The sequence below is a fragment of the Geotrypetes seraphini genome, chromosome 1, assembly GCF_902459505.1.
Source record: "Geotrypetes seraphini chromosome 1, aGeoSer1.1, whole genome shotgun sequence".
In the NCBI taxonomy this organism is placed as follows: Eukaryota; Metazoa; Chordata; class Amphibia; order Gymnophiona; family Dermophiidae; genus Geotrypetes; species Geotrypetes seraphini.
Genome location: NC_047084.1, coordinates 286,396,558 through 286,418,894, shown reverse-complemented (window position 1 = coordinate 286,418,894; position 22,337 = coordinate 286,396,558). Strand labels below are relative to the sequence as shown.

The 22,337-nt window shown below is 43.9% G+C and overlaps 1 protein-coding gene across 1 annotated transcript in view; it reads left to right on the top strand.

Moving 5' to 3' along the window:
- The window catches only part of GFRA4 (GDNF family receptor alpha 4), a 368,472-nt gene extending 347,794 nt beyond the window's left edge, over window positions 1–20,678 (top strand). Inside the window, exon 8 of the mRNA XM_033953199.1 lies at window positions 20,323–20,678. Within this exon, the coding sequence (XP_033809090.1) occupies window positions 20,323–20,457 (135 nt within the window). The 3' untranslated portion in view covers window positions 20,458–20,678. The remainder of the gene's footprint in view (window positions 1–20,322) is intronic.
- Window positions 20,679–22,337: the final 1,659 nt, after the last annotated feature.

The window sequence follows — 22,337 nt, the reverse complement described above, 5'->3', positions numbered from 1 at the left end:
ACCCCAGCGTCATTGCCCTGGGCCCCCTCCCCCTAGCACCATCATCCTGGGCCCCCCACCCCACCCCACACACACACACAGCTTCATCGCCCTGGTCCCTCCCCACCGACCCTCCCACTGCAAGAAGACCAACAAACCTCCCTCCAGCACTCGTTGGCAGCCACAGCACTCTAAACAGGCTGCTTCGCAGTTTGCGGCCTTCTGCAGGTGATTCCCTCTGCCACATCACTGATGGCATCACCAGTGACATGGCAGAGGAAATCACCAGCAGAAAGCCACGACCTACGGGCTACGGGGAGAGAAGCAGTCTGCCCTGGGTGCTCCAAAGCCTGGCATCTTTAACTTCTTCAGGCAGCAACAGCGTTTACAATTAACTGATGTTGCTGGCTTCAGGCCTTCCTCTCTGCTGAGTCCTGCCTACTTCCTGTTTCCATGAAGGCAGGACCCGACAGAAAAGAAGGACCGAAACCGGCAACAGTAGCAAATTGTGAATGCTGCTGCTGCCTGAAGAAGTTCATGATGCCAGGCCTTGGAGCACCCGCTTAGGGGCTGCACTGCCGATCTGGGACGGGGTGACAGAAGGAGGAAAGGGAGCAGAGGGGAAGAGATTGCTGCACCCAACTGGAGGGAAAGGAAGGAATGAAAGGAGATGCCAGGGCTTGGAGGGAAGGGAGGGAGGAAGAGATGCCATGTCATGGAGGGAAAAGAGGGAGGGAGGAAGGAAGAGATGCCAGGGCATGGAGGGAAGGAGAAAGGTATGCCAGACCAAGGGAAAAGGAAGGAGGAGATGTCAAAGCATGGAGGGGGAGGGAGAGATGGAAGAAAAAGGAAAGGAGAGAGATGTCAGGGAATTAAGAAAGGGAAGGAGACAGAGATGCCAGACCGTGGGGTGGGAAGGAAAGAAAGGAGAAGAGAGATATTCCAGAGCATAGGGGAGGGGGTGGTGACAGAGAGAGAAAAATGGAGAGGTGGCAGAGCAGAAATCAATCATGTACAAAGGAGAGACAGGGCACATGATAGACAGTTTATGGAAGGAACATAGAAAGAGGGAAGATGCCATATGGAACGTGGAGAGGGTGGACAGTGGATGGAAGGGGCTGATGCTGCATGGAACACAGAGAGAGGACAGATGCTGGCTAGAAAGAAGAGAGTGAAGACAAGATGATTAAAGCAGAAACGACAAAAGGTAGAAAAAAAATATTTTTTGTTGCTTTAGAATAAAATAGTATTGTAGTTGTAGTCATAAACCTTTTATAAACAGAAAATAAGGTAATCTTTTTATTGGACTAATTTTAATACAATTTTCACTAACTTTTAGAGACCAAAACCCCCTTTCTCAGGTCAGGACAATATAATGTAACAGCAGTATACTATATTGAGCTGAAGAAGGAGACTATGGCCTCTGAAAGTTAATTGAAAAATGGCTTAGTCCAATGAAATGGTACATTCTTATTTTCAATTTTTGTTTTATTTCTATTTGTTAATTTGTAAAGTGGTGATTGTCAGTTTCTTCACATTTATATCTGCTATATTTATATTTTGCAGAGTATTAGTGGGCTATGTGTCATTGTTTCTGTGGTGTTTCACTGTATGCAGTTTGGCTTTTTGGTGGTTCAATTTAACCTTTATCTACATATTTCTGTTTTTAGTTTGTGATTACTTATTCCATACTGGGTGAGGGTATATCTGTGTTCTGGGTGAATGAACGACATGGTTGTCTCTTAGCGTTGACTAGCCTTGTTTGGCAAAATGCATCGGGCATGGTTCTTGGGAGCACCTTGAATAAACCTGATTTGAATCTTATTTTCTGCCGATATTCTTTTGTTGCATGTTGGATTTTTGGGTGGACTTCTTACCTTGTTGTTTTATTACAAGTTAACATACATGGAGTGGAACGTACTAGAGGAGTTACAGGTTTGGTTGTTTATACATACATATGGGTTACAGTTGGTTACATAAGAATTGCCATCTCCGGATCAGACCCTGGGTCCATCAAGTCCGGTGATCCGCACATGCGGAGGCCCCGCCAGGTCTACCCTGGCATAGTTTTAGTCCCCATATCACTGTATGCTTCTCAAGGGAGATGTGCATCTAATTTACCCTTACCCATATCACTCCATGCCACTCTTAAGGAGATGCTTACAAACCGTGTGGCAAAAGTATTTAATTGATATAATCCAGACTAAAAATAATCTATGTATGTCTCAAATATGTCTAGATTGCATTTAGTTTTTCAAAACCTGACGCCTCAGCCCCACCACTCCACCGCAATATTCAGTTTAAAAAGCGGGAAGTTTGATGTGGGTGCCTCATCATTGGCTGTCGGGTTTGTAACGTTATTTAAATCGTTGTGATTTTTGTTGTTTATTTTGTAGTTTTTATTTTTTATATTTTATCCACTTCTAAATAAACTTTGAGAAATTTTAAGAAATAAATATTCCAAGACTCTTCAGTTTTTGAATGTCATGGTATAAACTCTAAAAGTTTTTTATACTTATCTCAGCATAAACCCAGGGAGTCAGACCCGACATGTTTCACAAAAATGTGTTTTATCAAGGGTCTCCCAAGGGCGCCGCTGCCATCCGACTCCACTTTATTCATGAGAAAAGATCCCGCTCTTTAAACTGAATATTGCGGTGGAGTGGTGGGGCTGAGGCGTCAGGTTTTGAAAAACTAAATGCAATCTAGACATATTTGAGACATACTCTTAAGGAGATGTGCATCTAGTTTACCCTTAAATCCTAGAACGGTGGATTCTACAATTACTTCCTTTGGGAAAGCATTTCAGGTGTCCACCACTCACTGTGTGAAACAGAACTTCCTGATATTCGTCCTGGACCTGTCCCCCCTCAGCTTCAGCCTATATCCTCTTGTCCGTGTCACATTGGACATTGTAAATAACTGTTTTCCCTGCTCCATTTTGTCGAATCCTTTCAGTATTTTGAAAGTCTCGATCAGATCCCCTCGCAGTCTCCTCTTCTCAAGGGAGAACAACCCCAGTCTCCTAAGTCGTTCCTCGTAGTCCAGGTACTCCATACCTTTCACTAGCTTCTTTGCTCGTCTCTGCACCCTCTATAGCAGTTTTATAGCCTTCTTTAGGTCTGGAGACCAATGCTGGACGCAGTATTCCAGGTGCAGTCTGACCATGGATCTGTAGAGCGGTATTATAACTTTCTCTGATCTACTCGTAATTCTCTTCTTTATCATGCCTAGCATTCTATTTGCTTTCTTCGCCGCCACCACACATTGCACCGACGGTTTCAGGGTCCTATCTATCAGTACACCCAGGTCCTTTTCCTGTTCGGTCTTTCCCAGAGTTACACCTGATATACTATACTTGTGATCTTTATTGTTTTCTGCCTAAATGCATCACTTTGCATTTTTCCACATTAAAATTCATCTGCCATTTATCTGCCCACTTCTCCAATTGATTCAAGTTGCTCTGGAGTTCCTCACTGTCCTTCTGCAATCTGATTGCCCGGCATAGCTTTGTGTCATCTGCAAACTTGATGATTTCACTGGATGTTCCTTCTTCCAGATCATTTGTGAAAATATTAAATAAGATGGGTCCAAGTACCGAGCCCTGGGGCACACTGCTAGTCACTTTTTCCCATTCTGAGAACTTCCCATTTATGCCCACTCTCTGTTTTCTGTTCTCTAGCCATTTGCCTATCCATCTTAGTATATCACCCTCTATTCCATGGCCTTGTAATTTCCTGAGAAGTCTTACATGTGGAACCTTGTTGAACGCTTTCTGAAAGTTCAAGTATACAATATCCACCGGTTCTCCACTATCAATTTGTCTGTTCACTGTCTCAAAAAATTGAAGTAGATTCGTCAAACATGATTTCCCTTTCCTGAACCCATGTTGACTGGCTCTCATCAGGTCGTGTGTGTCTAGGTGCTGGACTATGCTATCTTTGATCAGCGCCTCAACCATCTTTCCAGGGACAGACGTGAGACTCACAGGTCTGTAGTTGCCTGACACTCCTCTCGATCCTTACGGCTGACAAAAATCATGGGCTGTATCCCAGTGGCGTACCGGGGCGGGGGGGCGGTGCGCCCCGGGTGCCAGCCCTAAGGGGGTGCTCTCGGCCTTGCCGTTCAGTCCCCCCCCACACCCGAAGGACCGCTCGCCCCACTGACCTTCCTGCACCACCTGTGAAGCAGCCCGCAGCAGGATCGCGAAGTCAGCGTCAGCGATCCCTGCACTGCTTAGGTGCTGCTTCCTGTGCCGCGATCCCGCCCCTCCTATGACATCAGAGGAGGGGCGGGACCATGGCGCAGGAAGCAGCGCAGGGATCGCTGACGCTGACTTCGCGATCCTGCTGCAGCTGCTTCATAGGTGGTGCGGGGAGGCCAGGGGGGCGAGCGGTCCTTCGGAGTGGGTCGGGGCATCAGGCCTTCAGGGTGGGGCGGGTGGGCAGGCAGACAGGCTTTCAAGGGGGAGGGGGTGACAGGCAGGCAGGCAGGCAGGCCTTCAAGGGGGGACAGGCCTTCGGGGGGGTGCAGACCTTCAGGGGGGGCAGGCAGGCCTTCGGGGGGGTGTAGGCCTTTGGGGGGGTGCAGACCTTCAAGGGGGTGCAGGCCTTCAAGGGGGGGGGGACAGGCCTTCAAGGGGGGAAAGGCAGGCAGGCCTTCAAGGGGGGGACAGGCCTACAAGGGGGGAACAGGCCTACAAGGGGGTGGGACAGGCCTTCAAGGGGGGGACAGGCCTTCAGGGGGGTGCAGACCTTCAAGGGAGTGCAGGCCTTCAAGGGGAGGTGCAGGCCTTCAAGGGGGGGGTGCAGGCCTTCAAGGGGGAAACAGGCCTTCAAGGGGGGGAAAGGCAGGCAGGCCTTCAAGGGGGGACAGGCCTACAAGGGGGGGACAGGCCTACAAGGGGGTGGGACAGGCCTTCAAGGGGGGGGGACAGGCCTTCGGGGGGGTGCAGACCTTCAAGGAAGTGCAGGCCTTCGGGGGGGTGCAGGCCTTCAAGGGGGTGCAGGCCTTCAAGGGGGGACAGGCCTTCAAGGGGGGGAAAGGCAGGCAGGCAGGCCTTCAAGGGGGGACAGGCCTACAAGGGGGGGAGAAGCTACAAGGGGGTGGGACAGGCCTTCAAGTGGGGGACAGGCCTTCGGGGGGGTGCAGGCCTTCGGGGGGTGCAGACCTTCAAGGGGGGGACAGGCAGGCAGGCCTTCAAGGGGGGGGACAGGCCTACAAGGGGATGGGACAGGCCTTCAAGGGGGGGTGCAGGCCTTCAAGGGGGGACAGGCAGACCTTTAAGGGGGGACAGGCCTTTGGGGGGGACCATGATTTAGAAGTACACGGAGAGAAGGGGGTGTTCAAAGAGACGTGCTTATGCCAAACTTTGGGGGGGAAGAAATAATGGGTCTGAAAATAGAGGAGAGGGAGAGAGATGATGGACCACGGGATTTAGGGAGGAAAGGAACAGAAAGGGAGAGAAATTGGACACAAGGGATGGTGTGGAGGAGGGATAGAGATACTGGATAGGAGGGTAATTAGGAAAAGAAAGAGAGAGATGGTGGACTCTGGGGTGGTGGGGAAGGAGGGAGAGATGCCGGATGAAAGGGTATTTAAGAAAAGGTGGATCTGTGGAGGGAGATGAAAAAAAGGAAAGATACCAGACTTCCTGGGAAGGGAAGGGAAATGGAAAGGGAGGACAGAGTTGGCAGATGGATGGTTAGCATGCAGAAAGAAGGAGACCCTGGCAAGCAAGTTATCAGAAGAAAACCAGAGCCTTGGACCAACAAGATTTGAAATATAACCAGACAACAAAAGGTAGAAAAATTAATTTTATTTTCTGTTTTGTGATTATAATATGTCAGATTTGAAATGTGTATCCTGCCAGAGCTGGTGTTGGACTGCAAACGTGAGCTAGGATTTAACAGAGAGAGGAAAAGTCCTTTTTGTTTCTTTATTTACACCACAGCGCCAGTGTGGTTAGGAGAAGCCAAAGGGGGTGAAAAAGCTATAAAACCCACCAGGAGTTTTGAAAAAAATCACCCAACTGGGCAGGAAAATCGAATTGAAAAAACCAATTCAATAGGGCTGAATCGAATCAAAAAATTTTTTTCCTGTATCTGGCAGCATTAGTTTGCGCTACTGTCTTAGACTTTAGGACCTGGGATTGGGGAGAGATGGCATCCTCAGTACTTTATAATGCAAGTGAAACGAGGATTTGGTCAGACTTTTGAAGGGTCTGCAGAGAAAAAATATTGTATAGGCCGGGGACATGAGACAGCAGGAAATGGGAACTTTTCTTCCTTCTATTTTTGTGAATGGAAAGGCTGAGGATGTCAGAGAGTTCAGTTAAAATATGTGCTTTATAAGAAAATATAATAATGTGTTTTATAAAGTTTATAGCATAGCTGGCCTACCCAGTGAGGTGTTCCTAGTGGTGATGGTGGCAGCGTGTCAATGTGTTGAGAGGAAGAGGTGGTCTGGGAAATTCTGCTGAGCAAACTCCGGGCCCATTTCCACCCCCCAGTTAGTCCACTCCACTCAACTGGTTCACACACTGAGTGGGTCTTTGGGTGTTGTTTTGGGATCTCTTCCAGTGGTTTATCTCCTTCTGGTCCAAGGAAGGAAACTTTGTTATCCTTAGCATTGACCTACAGAATATGTTTGTAACAGCGCTGCTTGTGTGGCATTAGGCTATGTAGTGATCGAAAGAAAAAAACAGACCTTTGCACATTTTTGCACTATATGGTGGGTGTATGAGGAGATTCACATTTCCTGCACAGCTAAGTCCATGTGAAGTTACCTTGTGCTGTATTTGACATCTAGCAAGGTCTCTGTTTGAAAGGAAACATCTAAACTTAAAAATGAAGTGGCCAGAAGTTATGGTAAAAGCAGATAGTGTAGCTGGTTTTAAGAAAGATTTGGACAAATTCCTGGAGGAAAAGTCCATAATCTGTTATTAAGACATGGGGGAAGTGTCTGCTTGCCCTGGATCGGTAGCATGGAATGTTGCTACTCTTTGAGTTTTGACCAGGTATTAGTGTCCTGGATTGGCTACCATGAGAATGGGCTACTGGGCATGATGGACCATTGGTCTGACCCAGTTAGACTATTCTTATGTTATGTTCTCATCTGTAGGGGCCTTTGTTTTCACTTCTTAATTTAATGTATTTTTTTTCTGGGAACTTATCAGTGTTTTTTATAATGGGAACAAAAATGGAAGAGAATTAATGTGTGTGGAATGAGGGGGTAACTAATTTCTTCAGCTAAATAATTCAATCCACTTCAAACAGACTTAGGAGAACTCACGCACCATTCACACACCCTCCAACCAAAAACGGCAAAAGAAAAAAACTGTTCGACAACCTCCTAGCCATTCGAGCTGCAACACTCGACCCCCAACTCTACAACCAATTGACATCGACCACAGACTGCAAAACCTTCAAAAAGAAATAAAAACCCTTCTATTCAAAAAACACATAAAACCGAACTAACACAATCAGAACTGTCCCAAGCATCACCTGCAACTACTCCATATGTACTTCTGATGTCATGACAATTCAGACATAATTTATGTTATGTTTGGAATATAAGAAAATTTTCACTGCCTGTTTCTATTCTGACCATTTATTCTGTTTCATGGTCATTACAAAAAATATTTTTTTACATAGGGGGGGGTGTCAAAAAATGATGGGCCCCAGGTGCCACATACCCTAGGTACGCCACTGCTGTATCCGTAGAAGTTTTGTCAGCCGTAAGCCCGAGGTCATAATGCCGTTGTACAGATCCATGGTGAGACCCCATCTGGAATACTGTATACAATTCTGGAGGCCGCATTATCAAAAAGATGAGCGGGAGAGTTGAGTCGGTTCAGCGAATGGCCACCAGGATGGTCTCAGGACTCAAGGATCTCCCATATGAGGAACGACTGGGTAAGTTGCAGCTGTACTCACTCGAGGAACGCAGAGAGAGGGGAGATATGATCGAGACGTTCAAATATGTCACAGGCCGTATCGAGGTGGAAGAGGATCTCTTTTTCCTTAAAGGACCCACAGCAACAAGAGGGCATCCGTTGAAAATCAGGGGTGGGAAATTTCATGGCGACACCAGAAAATATTTCTTCACCGAAAGGGTGGTTGATCGCTGGAATAATCTTCCACAACAGGTAATTGAGGTAAGCAGCGTGCCAGATTTTAAGAAAAGATGGGATTGGCATGTGGGATCTCTTCATGGAGGTAGTTAGGGGGGGGGGCCATTAGTGTGGGCAGACTAGATGGGCCGTGGCCCTTTTCTGCCGTCATGTTCTATGTTTCTATGTTTAAATATCGGTGTGACGTTCACTATCTTCCAGTCATCCGGTATCTGTCCTGTTTTGATTGACAGGTTGGCAAGTTTTTTGCAATAGTTCTATGATTTCAAATTTCAGTTCTTTTAGGATTCTCAGATGAATTCTGTCCGGTCCAGGAGATTTATCACTTTTAAGTTTGTCGATCTGGTGATAAATCGGGTCCAAGTTCACTTCTACTGTGGTGAGGCTGTCCTGTACGACTCCCTTGAACACTTTCACTGTGTCAGGTATTGTTGCGGTGTCTTCCTTTGTAAAGACAGACACAAAGAAGGAATTCAGTCTGTCTGCAATTTGTTTGTCATCCTTGATGCACCCTTTTCCTCCCATGTCGTCCAGCAGTCCCACCGCCTCTTGTGCGGGTTTTTTCCCTTTTACGTATCTAAAAAAGGGCTTGAAATTTTTGGCCTCTCGCGCTATTTTCTCCTCATAGACCTTTTTGGCAACCCTCACCGCCTTGTGACATTTTTTCTGATCATCTCTATGTTTGTTCCAAGCTTCGGATGTTTTCATGCGTTTCCACGTCTTAAAGGAGTCCTTCTTTTCATTTATGGCTTCCTTCACCTCTTTGGTAAGCCACGCCGGCTCTCTTTTGCCTTTGGTTTTCTTTACTTTGGACATCCGCAGAATGTAGAGGCTTTGTGCTTCCGTGATAGTATTTTTCAGTAGGGACCATGCTTGTTCCACCGTTATGACTTTGCCCATCTTTTTCTTGATCCGTTTTTTCACCATGGCTCTCATGCTGTCGTATCTTCCCTTTTTAAAGTTTAAAGTCATGGTTGAGGTTTCCCGACATCAAGTTTGAAGTTGATCATGACCGTGACTTCTACTTCCTTTGCCGGATCCGTAATGCCATTTAGGACCAAGTCCAAGGTGACATTTCCTCTCGTCGGCTCTCCTACCATCTATTCCAGAAAGCAGTCCCCTAGCACTTCCAGGAACTTTGCCTCCTTGCCACAGTTGGAGGTTCCCAGGTCCCAGTCTATCCCCGGGAAATTGAAATCCCCCAAGATAATTTCCTCTATCATTTCCGAGTCTGTCTGCTCCCTCTGTCCCGGCGGTCGGTAGTAAAGGCCAATCTTTATGTCAGCATCGTTGTGTCTGGGAATCCTGATCCAGAGGGATTCCAGCTTCTCTTTCTCTTCTGCCATAGTCTCTCTCACAGATTCTAATCCTTCCCAAACATATAGGGCAATACCTCCATCTTTCTGCCCCACTCTATCTTTTCTGTACAGTGTGTATCCCTGTAGTACTGTGTCCCATTTGTTTTCGTCATTCCACCATGTTTCTGTTATGCCAATGATTTCCAGTTTGTCGTTTTTTGCTATTGCTTCTAACTGTCCCATTTTGTTTCCCAAACTTCTAGCATTCGTATACATACATTTGAGTTCCCTTTGTGTTACCTTCTTGGACTTTTTAAGCTTAGCATTATCTACTGTTTCTTCCATGGTATCCTTTTCTGCTGCTGTGTTGTCTTCCTCATTTGCTTTATCGTCGACCCCTCCCATGTCTGAGTAGTTGTCCGTAATTCCTTCTACGGGGCATCCTGTCGCCCGGGCCATCGACTGGTGGTCGACTGTCGGCTTTCCCCTGTCCTTTAGTTTAAAGCCTTCTCTATGGCCCTCTTCATGTTGCCTGCTAGTACTCTTACTCCTTCCTTGTTGAGGTGCAGTCCGTCTTTTCAGTTGAGAGGTGTTGTAAACTTGGTTATTAATATAGACTTATATTTTGGATAGTATTACTGCTTTACAATATATTTGAACACTTTTATATATGTGTGGAAAGGGTTCAGAGTTAAGTCCTGGGTGGGAAGGGAAGGGAGGCGGATTTGTTCAGAGATGTATGGGGGTTGCATAGAAGAAAAACTGTGCACTGGTATGCTAATCTTTGTTTTGAATTAAAAAAAAAGAAATAAATACAAGTGGAAATAAAGAAGTAAATAAGAAAACAGATAAATGGGGGCTTGGGTGGGGCAGGGCCAGGGGGCCTGAGTGTACTTGTGTGCCTGGGGTCCCTCGAAGAATTAATCCTGCCCTGCCTCCTCCACAGTGTCTCAGGGCATACCTGAAATCTCAGGGGGCACCCTAGTTTTCCGCAGCACACAGTTTGTGATACACTAATCTAGATATTAAAGACTGCACAGGGGCCATTTAGTTGTAGGCCATTGAAGTTTATTCCTCTTTTCAATTTCTTCCGTATCTTGAAAATTTTACAGATTAGAGGCCTGTAACCTTAACATTAAATTATTCATTTACATTTCCACATAATGCGTGGTTAATAGCCAGTGTATTATAAAAATAATATAAAAATCTGCCAATTCATTGCCTTAATTAGAAAATGGGTGATGACCAATTTACAATGTATTGAATTTTCAGTGGCAGCTTAGCATGAAAGGTCACTGGTGCATTTGATTAACTACCATCTCATTTAGAGTGTGATTCACATCATAACTAGTAAGAGAAATTATGTGATGTGAATATTCTAAATTTTAATGCATTTGAAACACATTTTGGAGACCATGTAAATGCATATTATTCTGTAGGCAGTTGGGCCAGTTTGCTAAACTTTTATAGGAAGAATTGTTTCGATTCAGGCAACACTGCAAAGAAATCAGGTCACGTATTCTAATTATTTTCAGATTACTTTCCAAAGAAAGAAAGGTGAATGTATAAGGTGTACAGTAACTATAGGAACTTACACCCATCCAAAATGTCCACTTTTTGTTGTCCCAGAACTGCAAAGGGAAAAATATATTCCAGACATCCTTGGAAAATGAAGTAGGAAAAAAATAACATGGAATACCTTGCCTGAATAATAGGCACTCCTCTCATTCTTCTGTATCATTCCTAAATAGTTCAAGCTCTGATGCAGCCAATCACCTTCAAAAACACATACCAAATGAATTCCTCTACCTATGTTATATTATACCAGTTCATATCATGGCAGAATAAAGTCAGTATTTTATAACAAAGACCTGACTATGATCGCTGAAGAGCTGGCACAGATGAGGGTTACAAAAGAATTGTAAAGTCTTTGCATATCCCTCAGAGCAGTGGTCTCAAACTCAAACCCTTTGCAGGGCCACATTTTGGATTTGTAGGTACTTGGAGGGCCTCAGAAAAAAATAATTAATGAATTATTAAGGAAATGACAGTTTTGCATGAGGTAAAACTCTTTATAGTTTATAAATCTTTCCTTTTGGCTAAGTCAATAATAATATTGTAATTTATAGCTAAAGAAACATATGATCAAGAAATTGTTTAATTTTACTTTTGTGATTATGATAAACCTACCGAGGGCCTCAAAATACTACCTGGTGGGCCGTATGTGGCCCCCAGGCCATGAGTTTGAGACCACTGCCTCAGAGTATAGTCAAGACCATCATCTGATTATGGCTTATGTGAGCAGTAGTGGAGAGGCAGGTTTATAGATTTTTTAAAATAAATTAAGATATACGAGGGGCCGTTGAAAAGCTCGCAGCCCAACCAACAAAGTCAGGGCAGTCTCCATCGAGGTCTATACACTTAAGGCTCTTTTTACTAAGGTGCGCGGTTTTAGCGTGCGCTATAATGCTGCACGCGCTAAACGCTAACGCCTCCATAGAGCTTGCGTTAGTATTTTTCAATTAGCATGTGCTAAAAACACTAGCGCACCTTAGTAAAAGGAGCCCTTAGTTCAGTGATTTTCCACTTTTTTCGTTCCGGCGTTGGAAAAATATAGAACGAAAAAATAAGGAAATCGCTAACCCCCTTTTACAAAACTGCAGTACTGTTTTTAGTGGCGGTAACAGCTCCGACACTCATAGAATTCCTATGAGCGTCACAGCTGTTACTGCCGCGGCCGGTGCTAAAAGTCATGCTCCGGTTTTGTAAAAGGGGTGTTGGGTAAGTGTATAGCCATTGATGGAGACTGCCGTAACTTTGTTGGTTGGGCTGAGAACTTTTCAGCAGCCCCTCATAAAGGGATGAGAAGGGTTGGAGCCAAGATGGTGGCACTCGTAGGTAATTGAGCTGTGTGTTCCCAGCATTCCTATCGCTTCTCTTTAATTTATTATTTTCTGAATAGCGTTTCTTATGTTTAAATGCAAAGGGAAGATAAGGCTGGGTCCCGTGAATCCTTCTGTTCCTGGGATCGGGCCCAGAGATATCTGGCTGGACAGCTTTGTGGGTCAGCATGCCAAGGCAGCTGTTGGAGGGAAGCTGGGAGTAGTGGAGACATCACCACTCTGAGCTGTCTCTCAGACTTGAGCAGAGAGTTCCCCTGGCTGTTCCGATGAGGTCCCTGTGACTGTCTTCAGGAATGTCAGAGGTTCAGTTGCAGACTGAGGCAATGGTCTAGGACCAGAGGGCTCCCCAATTGACATGGCTGTTGTCAGGGTCGTGCAAGGGTATTGGGCACCTAAGTGAAACCAGTTTCATGCCCCCCACACCCAATTATTTTCAGGACTCTAAGTTTTCTCCCTCCCTCCCCCACAAGATGTTGATAAACTTAACATTCATGATCATTCCACATTGATTCTATAAAAATGCTTGGACATCATATTCCACATATCAAACTTTGTTTTTATACATACATTACTCCTGGCAGAATTCTTCATGTGTGAGATTGCGGTTCACATGAACAGTCAGGTCTAAGCTGGCACAGGAGGAGGAAGTGACCCGCTGTGCAACGGGTCACTTTCTCCTCTACTGCCTGTGTCTGCGCTGAATTATGCACAGCACATGCAAAATTCTACATGTCTTGAGGGGGTGAAGAATTCTGCACATATAGCTACAAACTATCTCGTATAAATATAGCAAGGATAGTTTTCAAAAGTGGATTACCTGGGTAAGTGGTCTTCTTAAAACTGACCACCATCCATGACAGTAGAATACTGATTGTACTTTGTGTGGTTGTCAGGACCTATTGCTTTACACTTGTCCCTCCATATTCGAAGTTTCAGCACTCGCGGTTTCGCTTATTTGCAATTTTTCACATGCTGACTCCTCCCCCCAAAATTACATCATGAATAAAGTACCTGTACTGTACCGATAAAAAAGTTTGGCGCTTACCAGCTTTCACTCAGAAAATCGCTGCTTCCAAGCTTCCCAGTGTGCACAGAGAAAAACGCTGCTTCCCAGTGTGCACAGAGAGAAACGCTGCTTCCCATGAGAAAATCGCTACATGCCTGATATCAGCCTGAAAATTGCTGCTTGCTTGCTATCAGCCCGAAATATCGCGAATATGACCATTGTTTATTATTTGCAGTTTCAATAGTCATAACGGTGGCTGTTACAAAATACTGCGAATAACATATAAAAATTTATTCGCAGTTTTTCTGTTTTTCGCGGTTATGTCCCGCCCCTAACCACTGCGAATACGGAGGGAGGAGTGTACTCTAATTAACCCCCTCCTTCCCCAGAAGATGCTGCCCTAGGCAATCTTCTAGTTCTGCTTAATGGTTAAGCTTGCCCTGAATGTTGCAGCAAGAACTATGAAGTCCACTGATGACCGGGAACAGGCTGGGCTTATGTAGTTGGTAAACTTTAGAGTTGGGAGGAGTAAGTGCTGGAGGTAGTGATGTTATGCCAAATGAATTGGGATTTCTTCCCAGAATACAGCCGGCTGCATCTTTTACCTACAATAGTGGAACACTAGGTGAAAGGACACCCTTTGGGACACCCTTTGGGCATGAAGAATTTGGCTGCCTCAGTATGAAAAATACGCTTGCAAGCTGTGTATTCCAACTTTGGAAATTTTACAGTACAAGTTATTGCTAAATTTGATTTTCTGGATGAAAATTTAATCAGCGTGATCTTCTGTTTGAAAATATTCCTTCTAGATGTGGTATATTTAGATTTCAGCAAAGCCTTTCATAAGGTTCAGCACAGATGACTAATAAATAAACTGAGTGCCCTCAGTTTGGGTCTTTAACATCTTTATTTTTCTATTCCCATATTTCTACAAACTCACTCTTGTAATATCCACTTTGTTAGTATCTTTTGAAGATGTTAACCATTGTTACTAGGAGTACATTAATTGTTACTTTTGATCTGTATCTGGATTCCCTAAGCCTCAGGGCTTTTGATAGGCCAGAACCACCTCCAAGGAAAAAAGAGGTTGCATCATTCGAGGTGGCCCAGCCTAGCAAAGACCCTGAGGTTGCCTGAGGGAATACCTGATCTAACACTATAGTAGCTCTGCAGGCAAGTGAAAAGGAGAGTGTTGCTACTACTTAGGAGGAGGTGGAAGGAGGGGTGCTGGTGGACCTGGGTGCTGGTGGGGGAGGGGGAGGAGAGGGGAAGGATGAGGTGTTTATGAACCTGGATGGTGGTGGGGAGGTGAGAGGTGCTGATGGACCTGGGTGGTGGGGAGGGGAGGAAGAGGGAGAGGTACTGCTGGACTGGGGGCAGAGGAGGGAGAAGGTGAGGTGCTGCTGGACTGGGGGCAAAGGAGGGAGAAGACGAGGTGCTGCTGGACTGGGGGCAGAGGAGGGAGAAGCTGAAGTGCTGCTGGATTGGGGCAGAGGGAGAAGGCGAGGTGCTGCTAGACTGGGGGCAGAGGAGGGAGAAGCTGAGGTGCTGCTGGACTGGGGGCAGAGGAGGGAGAAGCTGAGGTGCTGCTGGACTAGGGGTAGGGCAATGTAGAAGGAGAGAGAGAAAGAGAGAGAGACTGAATTGAGGGAAGGGGGAACACTGGATTCAAGGAGATAGAGATGTGGATCATGATGGGAGGGGCAAGAAATAGAGAGGGAGACATGTAAGCCACAGGGTGCAGGGGATTTGGGCAAAAAAGAATAGAGAGGTGATGCACAGAGAAGAGATTCTACGTATGGAAGGATGATAGGGACAGAGACACAGAGGGGGTATGCTGGATGGAGAGGGAACAGGGACACAGAAGGGCAGTAGGTGCCAGAAATATAGGCCAGGATTTTCCAAGTCTACATTTCCGGCGCCTACCTTTGATGTGAATTGCACTTCCATAGGCACTTTAGGCTGCCTAATGCTACTTCTGGCGTTAGCCACACCTACAGTGGCATTAAGCAGCCTAACATGCCTATGGAGGTGTGATTCCAGCAATGACTTTTTAGGCATCAGTAAGTGCCTTGAAACTCAGTTAAAAATATTGTTTAAACAGCATTTTGTTGTGTGTTTTTTTAATGAGCTTCGGCACCAATTAGAGAATCCAGGCCTAAGTGTTTGTTATTAGTAATTTAAAGATAGGGTAAGGTTGGGCAGTCTGGATGGACCATTTGGGACTTTATCTGCCGTCATTTACTATTAAAACCTCTAATAACCTGGCTTGATGACTCCTGCTGATTAGATATTGGGTTAGATTTGGAGTTGAGGGACTGGACTGCAGCCTGTGACAAGCTGGAAAGATTAGGGATGGGCAGTCGGAAATGTTTTGTTTTGCGTCATTTCTGGGAATGTTCATTTTATTCATTTTTGTTTGATCAGTGTATCATCATGGGATGAAAGTCATTGCATGTAGGCCATTTCAAAGGATTGTGCACTTTATACTGTTCGATTTTATTGAGTTAAGATGAACACAGCATCCATATCTCATTTAAAGTAAAGATAATACTTATTTGTCAGCTCCCATCTGATTTCCAAACCTCAGACCAAGTTAATGTTTATGTTTAATGCTTTTAAAAAAAAAAAAAAATCCACTTAATGGGGAAATTATTTTGTATTAATAAATTTTTTAATGAATATCATTTCCAGTTCTTAGTTCAAGCTTTATTATGATCACAAATTGACTACTGCAATGCCATCTTTCTAGACTGCCTTACATCTCTTAAAAAAAAAAAAAAAATTAAACAATTACAAATACTGCCATTTATTTTTAGTTTTTAATTATTTATATACCACTTATATCCTAAGTGGTTTACATTCAGGTACTTTATCATATTTCCCTATTTGTCCTGGTGGGTTCAAACTCTATTTAGTGTACCTGGGGCAATGAGGGTATTAAGTAACTTGCACAGGGTCACAAGGAGCAGTGAGTGATTTGAACCCACACACTACCATTTATTTAATCTTTTCACAAGCTGAAAATGATCACATTTGATGGTATTTTATAAAACTCCACTGGCTTTCGGTTCAGGTGAGATTATTATTTAAGGGCTCCTTTTACAAAGTATCGGTAGTGATTCTCACGCAGCAAATGTAACTCAGCCCATCCAGTTCTTATAGACTGCTTTGCATTTGTCTTGCCGGGGCTCTAAGGTTGTTGTTTTTTCCTTTTTAATATAACACAAGGTGTAGCACCAAGCTACATACAGTGTATGAGCTTTTTGATTTTCTTTTGACTCCTGCAACTTGTTTGTTGAATTACTGTATATCAGTCCATTTTGGGCCCCTTTTACAAAGCCACAGAAGCAACTCCCATGCGGCAAATGCAATGCAGCCCATTCGATTCCAGCACTGACTCATTTGGAGTGTTGTGTATGGTTCTGGAGGCTGCACCGTCGAAGAGATGTAAGGGGATGGAGTCGGTCCAGAGGAGGGCTACTGAGGTGATGTGTGGTCTTCATCGTGAGGCGTGTGGAGACAGACTTGGAGATCTTGATCTGTGTACTTTGGGGGAAGGATGGGAGAGGGAAGATGTGATAGAGACATTTGGATACCTGAATAATGTAAATGCGCATGAATCAAGTCTCTTTCATTTGAAAGGAAACTCTGCAATGAGAAGGCATAGGACGAAGTTAATATGTGATAGGCTCTGGAGTAATCTGAGGAAATACTTTTTTATGGAAAGGGTCATAGATGCGTGGAACAGTCTCCTGGAAGAGGTAGTGGAGACAGAGACTGTGTCTAAATTCAAGAGGGCCTGGGATAGTCACGTGGGATCTCTCAGAGAGAGAAAGAGATAATGGTTACTCCGGATGGGCAGACTAGATAGACCATTTGGCCTTTATCTGCCATCATGTTTCTATTTTTCTAATTCCCATGAATTGCATTTCATTTCCTGCATTGAGACTTGCTACCACAGCTTTGTAAAAGGTAGTTTCACAGATCTGAGAGAGAAAAAGATAATTAACCCTCCCCCCCCCTTCTTTACAAAGCTACTGGCTATCGCTGTGGTAACTGCCCTGAAGCCCATAGGGGCTTTTGCTGTGCGATGGCCGCTAGCGCTTCTTTGTAAAAAGGTGGTGGTGGGGGGGGAGGGTGATTATTTAATTCTACATTTTCTTTTCCAGCAACTAAATTGTGGAGAATTATTTCAGGTCAGCTCAGGTCAACTCCGGACTATAGACAGTTTAGAAAAGGAATTGAATGAGCGTCGGAGCATTTACCTTACTGATCCATGGTAAAAAGTTCTACTACGGTTTAGTAAAAGGGGCCATAATTTTGCTATGTAATTCATGGAATTTTATCTACTCTTTCAGGTTTATGTGAAATACAAAAATAATTTTTGTGCTATGCTATTTATAGCCCGTCCGTATCCAAGGTGGGGTACAAGACAGCATACACAATTAGAAGAAGAAATTCTGCACACTTTTGAAAAATGGGGAACTCTTTTTCTGATAGTGCCTGCAAGCACACACTGTTTGCTCATACATATTGGTTCTCATATATGCAATGTGTGATAACTTGAATGGCTGCAGTAACAGACAAGAGTGCACACTCTTTCCTAAGGGGCTCATAATCTAAATATAAAAACGTCTAAAAACCCGCTGAAATCGGTACTTGGACGATCATTGAAACGGGTTTTAGACATATCTAAAAATAGCTTAGGCCTTTTCAGTGCTGCTCCGCCCAGAGTGGAGGAGCATTTTTGAAAAGGAGCGTTTTTGAAGGAGTGGTTAGGGCCGGAGGTAGACGGGATGTCGGCTGACCTAGACTTAGGGCTCCTTTTACAAAGCTGAGATAGCGGTTTTAGCGCACACTTAGCGCGCACTAAATTGCATTGAGTTGGCATTAGTTTTAGCCGCGTAGCACAGGTTTAGCACGTGCTAAAATTTTGCTTGCGCTAAAAATGGTATTGCAGCTTTGTAAAAGGAGCCCTTAGTCGTATATTAACCGAAAGTATACCGAGACTGCCTAGACGGAACTTATACATAGTGACTTAAGCAATCTAAAAACAGGTCTAAATGCCCCGAAGGTATCCAAAGTGACCAGATAACCACTGCAGACACAAAGTACAGACCCCCCACACACTCCCCCAGTGATCAATGATCCCCACACACTGCCATGAAAATCAGAATAAAAACATACATACCTGCCTACAGAACATCAACACCTGGCAAAGTAAAGCCTAGTACAGCTGCACAGAGATGGTTTAAGTAGTCTGGGGGGTGGGCTAGTGAACCATAGAGAGGAGGACCAGGCTCTTAAGCCACTCTAATTATTGTATTCATGGTGAAACATGTGCACCCACCAAAAAACCCCAAACTCTATTGTACTGCCATATAGATGCCACCTGCAGCCATAAGAGCTATTGGGGTGGTAGACAGGTGGGTATAGTAGGTTTTGGGAGGCTCACTATGACCTGCAAGGGAGTTGTGGTGAGATGTTTACGTGGCACCCTTTTTGTGAAGTTCGCAGCAGTGCCTTGTAAGGTGTCCCACTACTCTGTTGCCATGTCTGGGTGGTCATTCCATCACTTTGCTGTTCCCTCCTACGCCTAAAAGGTCTTGTTCTAGGCGTTTTTGACTTGGACAAATTTTGGGATGAGAATGGGGTATAAAGATAGACGACTTAGCAGTCTTGACAATCAAACAGCTGGACATATAATTAGACAATTCTCGAAAAAAATATATATATATTTTAGATGTATTTTTTTGAGAATGGACTTTGGACATTTCTGACTTTGGGCGACTAATGACTTAGGCCCAAAACGGACTTTGACGTATTTTTTGATTATGCCCCTCCAAGTGTATACCCTCTTTGCAAATAGTGTACATTCTTGAAAGTCTACATGCTCCGGCTGTTCACTCAAAATTTTTTAGATTAGATTTTGAAGTTTATACTTGCATTAGATTTATGTTAGTTTATTAGGTTATTTGTTGCCTTATGTTGTTCTTTATGTTTTCTTATTATTACTGTGGTTTTTTCATGATTTACCTTCATTTTAGCTGAACATTGCTCTATTGCTTTTGCACACTAAGGAGCCGATTGTACAACCAGCATCCCAATTGTAGGCAGCGGTAGATATCCTCCCGCCATCTCACCAGTCAATCAGCATCTAGGCATACCTACCGACACCCAAGGCTGATGCGAATATTGTTTCCACTGGAAGTGGCCTTGCACATCCATAAGCGGATCTATATGTCTCTGTAGGCGTAAGACAGACACCTTAAATGTAGGCCTGTAAAATGCAGGCCTACATTTAAGGCGTCTTTTAGAAAAAAAAAAAAGTGCAATTCTCTAAAGGATGCTGATGCGTGATTGACATGTGACCAGCAGCCGCTTCTTAGGCGGCTGCTGAGATCGGCATCCTTTAGAGAATCAGGACCTAATGGTGTATCAATGACTTTGGAATAGAATGGGACAAGATCCAACTAAACTCTTTAGCCCACCAGGACATAAACATGGGGACATTAGACTTTTCTTCAAGGTACATTTTCTTTCAGCTGTTCTTTTTGGGGATGTGGGGGGGGGAGGGCTGTGTTTCTAATGTTGATATTAAAGATTGCCCAAAATCAAAGCAATACCCATCGCTTTAGCATCTGTGGCAAGCAATTGGTTCTGCACCCTCCCACCCACATCCTGATTTCTGCCCCTTACTCCGATCCCCAGTCCTCTTTCCAGTCTTTCTCCTCACCCATCACTCAGGATGAAAGTTCCATGCTTCCTGGTTCTTCAGCTTTAGGCAGTTCATGGTTTGTATTTCAGTTGCTTTTGTCACTTCTGGGCAGTTACTTCTCATCATTTCCTAATTCCAGCCCTGCCCAAAGTAATCTAGCCAAGGATTAAAAGTATTTACATTTACCAAAGGGCAATAGCTAAATGTGTTTGAAGGGAATTTATTTCAATTCATGTATGAGGTCTAGACGTTTTATCATTAAGATGTCTGTTTGTTTTCAGGTCACTGAAGAGGAAAAGCTCATTGGAAGGTCCAATTCTTTAGAATCAGAAGCTTCCAATTCTTGCAGTAGCCAGTGGTCATTGGCAACCTGGAGCTCTTTTCTCATCTTGGCATCAAGTCTGGTCCTCGCGTGAAATGGATCAACAAATCAGTTTCTTTTTTTATATTTACTCTTTTATGAACTTTTCCTAAATGACAGATCTTTTGGGTGGGATAGAGGGAATAAAGTCTCTTACCCAGTATTTGAAGTTGTTTGAAAATGCTTGTTCAGTGTAACCTTTCAATCCCCGTAACACCTTTTTCTTGTCTGTAAATGTTTTACATAAATAGACTTGGACTTTTTCTTCTCACATGACATTGTCTATGTCCTGGAACAGAGCCTTGTGGTGAACTGCCTGACTGAATGGGAGATTGGACATGGGGCTCAGCTGACTTGTCACAGTTCTTTGGAAACAAGTTCCAAAGACAACCTAGATACAATCTGCAGGATTCACTTTCCAGAGAGTGAAACAGAACCACTCCCAGAACATTCAGCTTATGCAGACTGAAATAAGCTTTGGCAGAACAAGTAAAACTGCAACATTTGGCCATCAATTCCATCTTCTTATAAACCATACTATCTAAAAAAGATAATAATAATAACATGCTTCTCTATTGGATGCAAGGTGACTCTTTGTATTATCCAAGACTTTATTTTCTACGTTTCTCAAAAAAAAAAAAAGAAAGAAGTTTAATGCATATGGTATATTATGACTCCATTCCAACCCCCCCCCCCCCAAAAAAAAAAAAAAAAAAAACAACAAAACACAAAAACTGAACTTCCTTCTGTGTGGAACTGATGTTGAATGTTTTGAAGAAATGAGTGATATTAATGACTGAAGGGCTTACGTAAAACCTGCAAGCGTGATGGCATCATTCTTTTCTCATGAATCCTAGGTTGCAACCCATCTTATTCAATTGATTAACATGCCAAATATTGGTAACTCTGTTCATATGCAGGGTCACTGCAATTCTTAAACTCTGTAATACTATTAGTGGCACATCACAAAAAGTCATACTAGGGTTAATGTGATGTGCTATCTTTAATGCTACCATGTTTTGCGTGGTAGGAGGGTGTACTTGAAATGCCCGTCTCCTGTATACTGCTCATTTAAGCAGATCTCCTCATGCAGGTCACTTGATGGGCCTGGATTGCTGTATTTATACAACCTCCATTTCATCTAGCAAAAACAAGATACTAGACTTTTGTATGCTTAAAGGTTAATTATACTCAGATGAACAGCAACACATAATTTTGGCATTATGCATGCTGCAACATCCCATATCATTTTTCCATTTGAACGTTCCACTGGGTGCAAAGGATGAAAGATTTTGGACAATAAAAAAAAGGAAAATAAATAAAAAGGTTCAGAGTCCAACTGGTCATCCTGGTCTTGAAAAAAAAAAACTGTAGCCTTGCCAGTCGAGAATATACCTTACTGGACCAACATGAAGACACTGCTACTATTTATTTTTTCAATAGTGCTACCAGCCACATACAATGCTGAAGATCACACACAAACCTCCTTATTCTGTATCTTTAGCACCTAAAGTTAGGCACAGAGAGGGCCATAATGAAAAGAAACGTCTATGTCCAATTTGGACGTAGGGCGCTAGTCGCCCAAAGTTGGCACTGGTAAAATGTCCATTCTCAAAAAGAATATCTAAACCAGGGATTTCAAAGTCCCTCCTTGAGGACTGCAATCCAGTCGGGTTTTCAGGATTTCCCCAATGAATATGCATTGAAAGCAGTGCATGCACATAGATCTCATGCATATTCATTGCGGAAATCCTGAAAACCCGACTGGATTGCGGCCCACAAGGAGAGACTTTGAGACCCCTGATCTAAACTATTCTGGTTTTCAAAAATAATCTATCTGTAAGTCCAGGCGTTTGAACGTCCAGACCGCCACTATGTCTATCTTTATACCACATTCTCAACCAAAATTTCATCCAAGTCCCAAACGCTCAGACC